Source organism: Herpailurus yagouaroundi, unplaced genomic scaffold, assembly GCF_014898765.1.
Source record: "Herpailurus yagouaroundi ecotype Mexico unplaced genomic scaffold, PumYag 205, whole genome shotgun sequence".
NCBI classification, from domain to species: Eukaryota; Metazoa; Chordata; class Mammalia; order Carnivora; family Felidae; genus Herpailurus; species Herpailurus yagouaroundi.
This window is the reverse complement of record NW_024412436.1, coordinates 8300399-8313408: the sequence shown is the minus strand read 5'-3', so window position 1 is coordinate 8313408 and position 13010 is coordinate 8300399. Positions and strand designations below refer to the sequence as shown.

General features: G+C 41.9%; 1 protein-coding gene and 1 long non-coding RNA gene across 5 annotated transcripts in view; one reads left to right on the top strand and one right to left on the bottom strand.

Annotated features, from left to right (window-relative positions):
* The window catches only part of PLD5 (phospholipase D family member 5), a 434076-nt gene that overhangs the window by 171923 nt on the left and 249143 nt on the right, over window positions 1-13010 (top strand). For 3 of the 4 annotated variants that reach the window (XM_040451812.1, XM_040451814.1, XM_040451813.1), the window contains exon 2: window positions 189-325. In XM_040451812.1, coding sequence (XP_040307746.1) covers window positions 189-325 — 137 coding nt within the window. Of the gene's footprint in view, window positions 1-188; window positions 333-13010 lie in introns of those variants that run through there. The other variant, XM_040451815.1, reaches the window with a different exon arrangement.
* Window positions 220-13010, bottom strand: part of LOC121015108 (uncharacterized) — a 14998-nt gene continuing 2207 nt past the window's right edge. The window contains exon 2 of the long non-coding RNA XR_005783624.1: window positions 220-385. This is a non-coding gene — a long non-coding RNA (uncharacterized LOC121015108). The remainder of the gene's footprint in view (window positions 386-13010) is intronic.

Genomic DNA, 13010 nt, shown 5'->3' with positions numbered 1-13010 from the left:
TCTAAGGTACTTAGTGGGGCTTGAAGGCTGTGTTCGGGAATGAACATCAAGATTTCACTTGGAGGGCAGCCCTCCGCTGGCAGTGACGGAAGTAATGGTTTCCCAAAGGATTTTGAAAAGCCATCAGTTCCCGACTTTTCTAAGTGAAAGCTGCTTCTCACTTTTCTTTATCTTCTTTTTCTTGACAGTCCCAGCAGAAATGCATTGTGATCTTCGCCCTGGTATGCTGCTTTGCCATTCTTGTCGCGTTGATATTTTCTGCCGTGGACATCATGGGAGAGGATGAGGATGGTCTCTCAGAAAAAAATTGTCAAAATAAATGTCGGTAAGAGGTAACAAACAAAACTTCTCTTTTAGGGGGTGGGCAGGAAAGCCAAAGAGAACCCTAGACAGTGGAGAGAAAATTAGAAACGCATGTGATCATCCATCATCCCCTTGGGCTGAAGCTGAGGCAGGAGTCTGTCCAGCCGATGCTCGTACTTTTTAGACCAAGGGAATGAACATGAACCATGATTTCATTCAATTTCAGTTCTATACAGTTTGGACATACTCTGTAGGGAGGGATGGTTGACAAGGTGAAATTTTGTACAGTCTGCATTTCTGGAGACCCCTCTCTATGAGGTTTTGGTTTGTTTCGTGATCAGCCTGGAAAAAATGAGTGCCCCAAATGGACAAAGGGCACCATGCTAGCTGTCACGTCAAATGGAAGGTAAAAAAGCACCCATCTCAGGAAAAATTCCAACTTAAACTTTGGGATTAAATAAATCAGAGTGTCCTATAAGAAGACAGACATCTCCTCAATCTGTCTCTATGTATGTATTATGTCTCTTCAGTTACCTTAAATAACATTTCTTTGGGGTCATCCCTGACCGGCAGAGCCTTCAGAGCATGGTTTTTATCCCCATAAATCTCATCCAACTGTTTGTAAGCTGTTACTTTTTAAATTTTAGGTCATGGAGAGGGTGTAGGAAAGTGTCAAGGTGGTGGGGAGATAGATAAGGAGTCTATTTTTATTACATGTTACTGCAGAGCTGAAGTTAGGGCACACAACTACAATAGTTAGTATAAACTAGAGGTTATAAATGAATTTTAATTGTAATTTTTCCCTGTGGCAAGCATTAGTCTAAGTGCCCCTCTTTTCTGGCTTAAGATCAACAGCAACTTGGTAATGTGTACTTGAGTTTTTATCTTGGATATTTTTCCTTGAGGGTTGAACGTAAGACACAAAAAGCGTCTGGATAAGACAATTGAAGTTTTTTTTTTTTTTTTTTTAACCCATGGTACATTACAGTCTAGTTGCCAGACAGCAATATTCTATACAGAACAAAGGATACAAAAGAGAAATGAGCATACATTTTGGATTTATTCTAACTTGTTGGGAAGGGGCTCCTAAATATATTTACTTCCCAGACTTTATTTGGGAGAAAAATTGTGTTGGGATTATAATTGAAGTGATAGAATGAGAGTAGATTGTCACCGTCTTCCTCCTGAATACTCCTGCATCAGTACCTTCTGAGAACCCCATTATGCGACAGATAGAAACATCCGTGGATGAGGGGCCAGTGACTCATCTTAGTCCGTGGATTGACTCTGACCCCTCTCACCTCACTTGGTGATAAAGTGTGCTGGGTACTTCACATGGCCAACCCCAGCACCCAGAAAGCAATTTTATAAAGGTCAAACTATACCAACTTCTGTGAGACCAAATATGCAGGACCTTTCAACACACGTTACCAGGTATTTGTGATTTTCAACAAAAAAACGAGGGAGCCTTACAACTATTCCTCTTTTCACTTGTGAGAAGCTATACTTTGATCCAGTTTTTACTTTAAACTCAGACAGCTGGAATTTGGGTCTGCTGACTGCTTCCATTTAAGTCAATAATTAAATCCTAATGACTCAACGCTGCTTCACCCTCAGTCTGGAACATGTTCTTCCAATTACCCACCATTCCTGGCTGCCTTTCCCCTTGGTAGTGGAATCACTGGCTGGTTACCGGGTTCCACCTCCTGGAGCCAGGTTTTCTAGAACATGCAGCCCCTCCAATCTCCCTCTCTTCTGCAGCCTTGGCCCCTGTTTGTGCTTCTCCTGCATTCTTAGCCATTCAGTAGGTGCTTCTGGTATGTCCCAGTCTCCAGACAACCCATGGCCCCACTGTCCGTTCTCGGTAGTTCTCATTTTAACATGATGGAACTTTCTCACATAATCTGCTCCCTCCTTATCCAGAGGTAACATCACCTGCTAATTCTGGCATTTTCCACCTTCTCTCGTCCATGCCTAACAACCTCCCAACCATCAGTTCCATCTCTCGCCATTGTACTTCCTAACTAAAATTATTTTTTTTTATTTTTTTATTTATTTATTTATTTATTTTTTTTATATATGAAATTTATTGTCAAATTGGTTTCCATACAACACCCAGTGCTCATCCCAAAAGGTGCCCTCCTCAATACCCATCACCCACCCTCTCCTCCCTCCCACCCCCCATCAACCCTCAGTTTGCTCTCAGTTCTCAACAGTCTCTTATGCTTTGGCTCTCTCCCACTCTAACCTCTTTTTTTTTTTTTTTTTCCTTCCCCTCCCCCATGGGTTCCTGTTGAGTTTCTCAGGATCCACATAAGAGTGAAACCATATGGTATCTGTCTTTCTCTGTATGGCTTATTTCACTTAGCATCACACTCTCCAGTTCCATCCACGTTGCTACAAAAGGCCATATTTCATTTTTTCTCATTGCCACGTAGTATTCCATAGTGTATATAAACCACAATTTCTTTATCCATTCATCAGTTGATGGACATTTAGGCTCTTTCCATGATTTGGCTATTGTTGAGAGTGCTGCTATGAACATTGGGGTAAAAGTGCCCCTATGCATCAGTACTCCTGTGTCCCTTGGATAAATTCCTAGCAGTGCTATTGCTGGGTCATAGGGTAGGTCTATTTTTAATTTTCTGAGGAACCTCCACACTGCTTTCCAGAGCGGCTGCACCAATTTGCATTCCCACCAACAGTGCAAGAGGGTTCCCGTTTCTCCACATCCTCTCCAGCATCTAGAGTCTCCTGATTTGTTCATTTTGGCCACTCTGACTGGCGTGAGGTGATATCTGAGTGTGGTTTTGATTTGTATTTCCCTGATAAGGAGCGACGCTGAACATCTTTTCATGTGCCTGTTGGCCATCCGGATGTCTTCTTTAGAGAAGTGTCTATTCATGTTTTCTGCCCATTTCTTCACTAGGTTATTTGCTTTTCGGGTGTGGAGTTTGGTGAGCTCTTTATAGATTTTGGATACTAGCCCTTTGTCCGATATGTCATTTGCAAATATCTTTTCCCATTCCGTTGGTTGCCTTTTAGTTTTGTTGGTTGTTTCCTTTGCTGTGCAGAAGCTTTTTATCTTCATAAGGTCCCAGTAATTCACTTTTGCTTTTAATTCCCTTGCCTTTGGGGATGTGTCGAGTAAGAGATTGCTACGGCTGAGGTCAGAGAGGTCTTTTCCTGCTTTCTCCTCTAGGGTTTTGATGGTTTCCTGTCTCACATTCAGGTCCTTGATCCATTTTGAGTTTATTTTTGTGAATGGTGTGAGAATTAACTTCCCAAGACCCTAGCCTGCTGTTTTTACCACCTCAAGTCAATAAATCTAATGTCCATTTCACATTATACTTCCAAGTAAGCCTAATGCAGTGAACAGCCATAGACTTTGAAATCAGAAAGATCTGGATTCAGATCTACATTATAGCACTTACTAACTCTGTAAATTTGGACAAGAAATTAGTTTCATTATTTCATTCAATACCCATTTACAGCACATGGCAGGAGTGAAGGAGAGCTGCAATGCAGTTAATAATGAGACAGTTGTGGCTTTGTTGCTACAGAGAGGACTTGGGGCATAGCCTGGCATGGTAAAAAAAAAAGGGACGCTAGGCCTTGGCCTCCACTCCCTCCTGGTGGGTTATGAAGGATATTTTAGAATTGTTTCTCTTAAAAGTGGTAGATTAAAAGAAATCTGTCTCACGAAGCTTTATTGGTAAATTGCATACCCCATAAGAAAGCAGCAGGAAACTCATAACAAGCAATATGTAAATACTCCCCTCTCCTTCCCTTCCACGGTGGTAAAACCCCCTTCTCTCTTCACACCAACTTCCTATTCCTCCCACATCCTCACTTCTCCTGAATCTGCTTTATTCTAAGTGTAGTCTTTGGTTCTGGGGAAGGAAATGAAGACAACTGCAGGAGAATCGAGACTTTATTCAGGGCTGGTTATGGCAAAGCAGTCAGCCACCATCACTCGTGTTTTGGCAGAGACTCAAAGGCAGGTAGAGGATCTGGTGAGCTTTCTAGTGGAAAAAGGGAAGCCTTTAGGTGTGCCCTGCTAGGGCCCTGGTAGGGGGTGTTGGCCTAGGGGAAGCTGGAGGCTGGCCAGCTTCTAGAATCAAGACTTCTGCTTGGGCCTGAGTTGGAAGTAGGGACAAAAATTAGGGAAGCTGGTAGTTATTAATCAAGTCCCAGCCATTTGGAGCACAAGGTTACAGGAGTTATTGTTTGGTGTCTTGGATTGTTACTAGAAAGAGCCTGACTTCCTACGAGCCTGCCTTACTGCTGGCTGGCTTCCTGGGCTGGTTATTGTAGGTGAGAGGTTGGTGTCTTGGTCAGGCTGCTGCAGCTTGTGGGGTGGAGTCTAGTTTTTATATACATGGTCTTGCCATTGTTCATTTGCATATTTAATCTCCCAGTTCTTAGAATCTCTTTCCATACCAGCCCCATTTGTTTTAATTTTCTTCTTCTCCATCTGCTAGACCATGGCTGGTGTGTCCGTGATGCTTGATGCAGAATCCTAACGTCTTCACCTGCCTCCTTGGATCTCTTGCTTCAGCCACCCTGCCAGTCCTTCTGCCGGTTGACTCCTGATTCCACCCATCCTTGTCCTCAGAGAAGCCTCAGCCATAGCTCCAGTCCTATTACAGCCTGTTGAGGAGAGGGAGTTGCACTGTGCTTTAGTCCCAGGTTTCCCCAGACAGGGGTGCCCCTGGCGAGAGAGGAGGGATAGTTTGGAGATGTACCACTGCGTATGGTGGTGCTGATGCAGACATGGTGGGGGACACCTCCTCCTGCAGAAAGCTCCCAGTAGTATGCCAATCTCAACTTAGTGCCTCTGCACAAAAGTGTATCTCTTCGTCTCCCGACCTCCTTCTCATCTTGGCACCGAGCTCCCTAGACTCTAGCTCGGGGGGGGGGGCACTAAACAGGATCACATGATGCTTACTTTCCAGGTACCATTTACCTCCCTGGCCTCCAGTTTCCTCTTTATGTTTTCTCCTTCTGGTGTCATTATTGTGAAGAGTGCTTGCTGCCTGCTCATTTCAACCTTTGCTGAGATCTTGCTGCCTTGTAATTAAACTCCCCATGTGTTTGTAGCTCTCCTTGGTCCTGAAAGTTGGAAGACTACATGGCAGTCTAGCCCACCGGTGCCTTCCCTTCCTGCTGTTGTGATGGCCTCTCCCCAAGATCTCATCCACTGCAGCCTTTCCTACACACTGCTGACCCTTGAATAATCCAGGTTCGAACTGCACAGGTCCACTAATAATGCAGATTGTTTTTGATCAATACAGTCCTGTAAATGTACTTCTTTCCCTGATGATTTTCTTAAGAACATTCTCTTCTCTCTAGCTTACCTTATTGGAAGGATACAGTATGTATTACTTAATTGACTGCTGATTTTATCAGTGAGGCCTCTGCTCAACAGTAGGCTATGAGTAGTTATGTTTGGGGGAGGCCAGAAGTTACACGTGGAGTTTTGACTGCACAGAGTTCGGCACCTGTAACCCCTGCATTGTTCAAGGGCATCTGTGTGTTGCTTTAATTCATCTTATCTCTACTAACTAGCCAAGTAGCCAAGATGCCTTTCTATCCTCTGATAGATTACTACTCGAAATCGTACTGCCCACTCAATGTTTCCCTAACTTTTATGTCTTTCTGAAAAAATGTATCTCCCTATAAAAAATATCCTGTTTATATTTTTTCTGACATCTCGTTTTATTTTCTCCTTTTTGTTACTTTGCTGCTAAAATATTGTACTAATAGTAGGTTAGTGATGCTCCCGACTGGCATAATTTTCCACATGCATCTGAAATAGCAGCTGCTCTTATCTTCCCAAGTGTCTTTTAAAAGGCCTTAATTGTGCCAGGAGACAAGATCTCTGACATCAGTAAATGACTTTGACCCATTTCTTTGCCTCTTTGTACCAAATTTCAGTGTATTTTCCATCATTTTCCTTTGTGTTTAATTGCTGATTCAGTCTCTATAAATATCGACCTCTGTGTCACTTGACTACTACAGATGGTGAAGGGCAGATTTTCTGGTTTCTTCTGGAAAACTGCATCTCAGTGGGCTCAGGGGCATCACTGCATAGTTAAGAATGGCTTCACCTGCCAGTTGAGACTGTATACATCCTGTGGCTTGGCTCTTTTATGATTTGCTGGTGCCTCTAATTATAATTTTATACCATTCTTGCAAGAGATAAGTGCGCTGTGCAGGTTCCCACACAACACATCCCCAGGGACCAGTAGGGACACTGGAACTTACATCCAGGTGCTGTTCACCTGCTCACATGTGCACTGGCCACCCTTTCAGGTAAGAGGCCTCCATTTTGTATTTTTCAGCTGTGTCTCTCTCACCTCTCATCCATTGCTGTGGGTCATTACTTCCCCACTCAGTAGAGACACCATTACACATTTACTAGAAGGACTTTTCTTAATTACATCTCCCTGATAAATGCACAGAGAAACAGTCCACATCCTCCTCCTTCTCCACCCCAGGCCCAATTCCTATAATAACTTGGCAGCTAATTTCTGTAAACTATCATTAACTGAATAAACATAAAATTGGGGTGGGTTATCATTGTCTTCTAATCATGTTGATTGACACTTGCTCCTGGATCTCCTCACGCTTGTCCCTCATCCTCCTGAATCAGCCACATGTCTGTGTGGCCACTGTCCCAGTGGGGCTTACTCTTGCCTCCAAATCTGCATATCCATTTGAGCTTTTGCCTACTTGGCCTGAAGCATGAGGGATTAGACCAACAAAATCTACATCTATGATTCCTACTGTTCCTGAACCTGGGGATTTTCTTTAATCCTAGTGAAAGGACTTGAGTCTGCACAGAATGGGGCCCATGAAATAGCGAAGCCTGGGTAACCAATGTGTAAATTACCAGAATGGTTCACCATTAAAGAGTGGCTTAGACCACCACAGGAAGTATAGCAAAAGCCAGACTCACTTGGTAATATACGAGCCCTCTACATGTGCATTTTTCACATCTGCTTTCTAAATTTTTCAATTTTCTCTATTGAAAACCTGACTTTTCTGTTTTATATTTTCTTATACTTTGTTTTACGACTTTGTTCCTCTAATCCACTATTTTCTTACTTAAAATAATAAACAATATCTCTACACATATCTATATTAATAACCCAGTCGCAGCTCTAGTGTAGGACATCCATAATTTAGTCCATCAATATATAACATTTCTAGAAAACAGTATTGAGAAACTTTTGTGCATTGACAATCACTTCCTTGTGTTTTGTCCTTTCTCTTTTGAGTATCATGACCTTCCAGCTATCTTTACAGACTCAAACTTGCTCCAGTGGACTTTAATCATTGTTTTCCCTTTAATTCCCAAACTGTCAATACTTGGCCAGTGGAAGCTATATTTTCTCCTTTTTGACACTATTCCAGATATCTCTGAGGGCAGCTTTGCTTTCTGGCCCCATTTTGAATTTTCTTGCTCTGGGATATGGTATTATTTACTCTCCAATGAGCTCTGGTTCCTTTTTTGTGAAGAATTCTTTTAAAAACCAGAATCTAGCGGTGCCTGGGTGGCTCAGTCGGTTGAGTGTCCAACTTCAGCTCAGGTCATGATCCCACGGCTTGTGAGTTCAAGCCCCACATCAGGCTCTGTGCTGACAGATCAGAGCCTGGAGCCTGCTTCAGATTCTGTCTCCATCTCTCTCTGCCCCTCCCTTGCAGTCCCACACACTGTCTGTCTCTCTCCCTCCCACCACCTCCCCCTTTCTCTCAAATATAAATAAACATTAAAAAAAAATTTTTATTATTTTTTTTTAAATTTTTTTTTCAACGTTTTTTTATTTATTTTTTGGGACAGAGAGAGACAGAGCATGAACGGGGGAGGGGCAGAGAGAGAGGGAGACACAGAATCGGAAACAGGCTCCAGGCTCCGAGCCATCAGCCCAGAGCCTGACGCGGGGCTCGAACTCACGGACCGCGAGATCGTGACCTGGCTGAAGTCGGATGCTTAACCGACTGCGCCACCCAGGCGCCCCTAAAAAAATTTTTTTAAAAACAGAATCTAAGTTCTAGGGTGTCATTAGATTGTCCCACAAGTGTGTTGGTGGTAGATAAAATGATACCAGAGGAAAGGTGCTTTAAATTACTTTTGTGACTGAGCAATGTCCCTCACTCCTTCTTTCCCTTCCTTTTATAGACATCAGAACAGGGACTGTGGGGCCAGGTTATCTGGGTTTCAGTATGGCTGTACCACTTAGGAGATTTGCAATCTTGAGCAAGTTTCTTGATTTTACTGTACCACTTGTTTTTATCAGTGTAATAAAGATAATCATTTTGTCTTACTTGAAAGACTTCTGGAAGGATGAAATATATTAATGCAAGTGCCTTTCATACAGTAGCATTTGTCATACAATAAATGCTCAGAAAATTGGCTGTTAACTCCTTTTATGAAGGAACACGAGTTCATGCCAATGTTCATAGCCTCTTTAAACTTTCTTTGTACTTTGCTCCAAAGTAAGGAAGAGCTTATAATCCATTTTCCATTCTTTTCTTAAACTACAAGTTTTTCCATTTATGTACATTAACTTTGAATCAGCCTGCTTTATATTGACAAACCCAACTATGTTTTTAAATTAGAGTTTCTCCCTAAATTTCTCCCAATTTTAGAAGATTCCATTTGGTTTTTGGCTTCAGTCTTTGGTATCCGAGCACTTTTCTGACTGCCTAAAGAGGAAGAAAAACTTTAATCTACATCTGCATCTGAAGGGAACATCAAAGAACTTAAAAGCCTAGAGCACCTGGTCCTACAAATAGATTTCCAATGTACCAACCCAACAAAAATGATGAAAGATAGAATAGAAGCAGAAACTCGCTCTAAAGCTTTTGTTTTACATCCTTCCCCAGTTTCTCCGTTTGAGCACACAACGAACCTAGTTCCTGTATAATTTTCTTGATGTGTTCTTCCTTTTATAGTGCCGGTATCCATTTCTTATCAAATCACGCAGGTTCTGAGGAAGGAGAGGAGGTGGTACTGTGTGTAGCACACTCTCTTAAACTGAACTGAGCATGTCACCCATTTCTGGTCGGCCCCATCTTGCCTCCTTCCAGTTTTGCACTCCTCTGTCTTTCCTGGAGCCCTGGCCTTCTCCTGAGTCTCTGATCGGAGATTATTGCATCGACAAGATGGCATCCACCTAGTAGAACTCCTGCAGCTTGGGCCTTCTATTGATGTTCTCAGCACTTCTGTCTCTCTATTGTCTACTCCACTAGGTCAGAACTCCCTGGGAGCCCAAGATCCCATCAGTTTTTCTCTTTTGCATCTTCTTCAGTGGCTCACACATTAGGACTGAGCGGTTCCTCTTTTCTAATGGGCAGTGATTTTGTGTAAACACAAGTATAAATCATAGGAGTGGACCACTCATTGAGATCGTATGTATTATCTAGATTAATTTATTACTCTCCATGGTGGAATTTGCTTTGGGGGAATAACTAAGCATTATGACAGGAAGCATGGAAGTTTATCGATTGTATACTTAAAGGCCATCACATGGAAATGAGTTAGAAGAAATCCGGGGAATTGCTAAAATTAAATAGAATAATCTGACACATAATTTTTTTTTTCTAACTGGCATCAAATAAACAACTTTTAATGATTGGGAATGGAGGGGGGCCTCTGGGTAGCTCAGTCAGTTACATGTCAACTTTTGATTTTGTCTCAGGTCATGATCCCAGGACACTGGGATCTTCCTCTGTCTGCCACTTGCTTGCTCTAAAATAAAAAAAAAAAAAAATGGGAATAAATAAAAAAATTTAAAAAAATGGGAATGGAAGGCAAATTCTTGGTTTTAAATGAAGGAAAACAGAAGTTCTCAGACTTCTAAATTCAGATATTTTTGTTCTTCTGAACTCTACTCTCATATGAAACAGCGTATACCAACATCTTGGTTTCACCATTGGGTCAAGTAAAATTCAAATTTCCTGAATCACGAGAGATCTGATAGCCCAGGACCATGAAAGTGCCATTTATATTCCAACACATAAAATCTCAAAGATTGTTTTTAAAATAATCTTTTATCTTTAACATCTAATGTTTAAAGGAAGATATTTGAGAGAGTGTGATACTTGCTGATGTCTATAATTACCACTTTGGGAAGCAGCAAAGCTAATTATTTCAAAGTTTTAATTATAATGAAGCTTAATATATGATTAACGATGTTGACATTTCCTGTTGCCACGTTTGTTCTCCAAAAAGATAATTTGAATGTGGGATATATTTTTCAAAAAGTTCACTGAACCCTTGTAGGCACAGCCATAATTGATAATCATGAATAGCTTTGGGGACAGAAAACACAGCTGCCTGTGCAGGAAAAGCCTGTCCAAGTGACCAAGGAGAGCTTAATCCTTATCTGAAGTGAGAGAAACATTGACTGAGGGTGTGGGGAGAAAAATAAAAAGAAAACCTACGTGGGTATGCTTGGTGGATATTCATGTATTTGGTTATAGACCTGTAATTAGAATAACGTGGTAATCAGAACTTTCAATTAAAGAAATTGCCAGGAAAATCTGTTACAGAATTCACTGGAACTCAGCTTCCAAAGTCTTGTAACTTTTGGTATTGAGGACAGCTTGCAGGTCGGGAATGTAGCATTTAAGAACAGGGTCATGTTTCAGAGGAGAGACTTAGAACAGTGAGTCTGGAAGAGACAACTTTGAGCAGTGAAAGCTTCTGCAATCAGATCGCAAGTCTGAAGTTGGTTTTTAGATTTGACTCACATTTGATGTGGTGATGTGTCTGGAGCCCTGAACTTAGGCGCAGAAGACCTGGAATCACCCCGTTCCTGCCTTCAACAGAGCTGGTCACCTCATGGAAGCTTCCTCAAGGAAACTAGTCACCTCAGCATTCTCATTTTAGAACCGACAACCCCCCTTCCATGCTGCCATGAGGCAAGAGTGAGGGACTGCTCATGTGCAAGATGGCAGAGTGCCCATTGAGTGAGGTGTTCTGTCATCCACTTGTATTTTGAGTCATACTCACAAAGACAGATAGCATCCGGGGCCAGAAATGACATTTAAAAACATTTGTTTTAAAATTTTTAAAGAGAGAAAGTATGCAAGCAGGGCAAGTGGCAGAGGGAGAGAGAGACAGAATCTTAAGCAGGATCCATGCTCAGCGCAGAACGTGACAGGACTCTGGAATCATGACTGAGCCGAAATCAAGAGTCAGATGATCAACTGACTGAGCCACTCAGGTGCCCTGTCATTTTGGATATAAACCGCAACCTTGTGAGTTTCTGCTTTTACAGAAATTGAAATTGTCATTTGCTGAAGCCATGTCAAGCCATGGGGAAGTTTCAGAGCCCTGGCCCTCGTCAGGTGGTGGAGGTCAATGTGCAGTGTCTGTGTGACGCCCAAGCAATGCTTCCAGCTTGGTGTCCCAGAGACGTGTGTGTGTCTCAGCGTGGCCACCTGCTCTACCAGCTCGATGGTTTAACCTGCCTGCTTCACCTGTAAAACGGTGGTGGCCATAATAGTACATAGTCCGTAGGGTTTTAACTAAAATGTGTAGCTTGTTTGACTGAAAAGGAGAAACCTCCACACGTTGGAGATCTTGTCCCTTAAGGTTCCTCAGCAAAGCTCATCTTAGATTTTCCTCAGTCAACATTGCTTATTTTATTGCACCCATATTTCTAAGTTATACCATTGGATCTTTGCCTCTTCAAACAGCGAACTGTTTATGCAGCTGAAAACCTGATACATACAGATGATAAAAATATACAAATGCAGAGTCTTACAATGAAACCATCTCCCAGTGCAGACCCTGGGTCTCCTGGCCCAGAGGCAAACATGGCTAACACATTTTTGTATATCCTTCCAAAAATATGATTTTATATTGCATGTGTGTATATATGTATACATTTGTATATATATGTATAAGTAGTGTGTATATTTATATATCTGTCACCTTTTTTCTAACAAATGGAAGCCTATAGACCTGGATTTGCATCTTGTTTTTCTGCCTTAAACAGTTTTTTTTTTTTTCCTGGACATCTTTACCAATTAAAATGTGTTCATCTGGGACACCTGGCTGGCTCATTCAATAGAGTGTGTGGCTCTTGACCTCGGGCTTGTGAGTTTAAGCCCCACGTTGGGTGTAGAGATTACTTAAATAAGTAAACTTAAATTATGTAGATCCTTGGCTACATAGCATTCATTTTATAGATATAATATTGTATGTCTGTCCTTCATTGATTTGAAGGACATTTATGGTCTTTGGAGGTCTACAGTGAGTATCCTAACATATACACTTAGGCATATGTAGGAGAATATCTTGAAACTCCTAGAAATGAAATTTCTAGGTGAGGGAAATGCATTTTGCATTTGGATAAAGAGTACAAATTGTATTCCAAAGGGTCTGTATCGTTCAGATGTAACACTAGTTTTCTCTAATCTTGCCATCATTGCATAGGATCGCATCCTTTACCTTTGCCCATCTGGTAAAGGCAAAAAATGGTATTTTTATCGTTTTTAAAGAAAATCATGAGGAAGGTTGAAAATGTCTACTTCTTCATCTATGACTTGCTGTTTATGACCTTTGTAGAGCAAAGTTACAAACAGTGTGTCTTGCTAGAAAACCCAGTAAAGGGGCGCCTGGGTGGCGCAGTCGGTTGGGCGTCCGACTTCAGCCAGGTCACGATCTCGCGGTCCGTGAGTTCGAG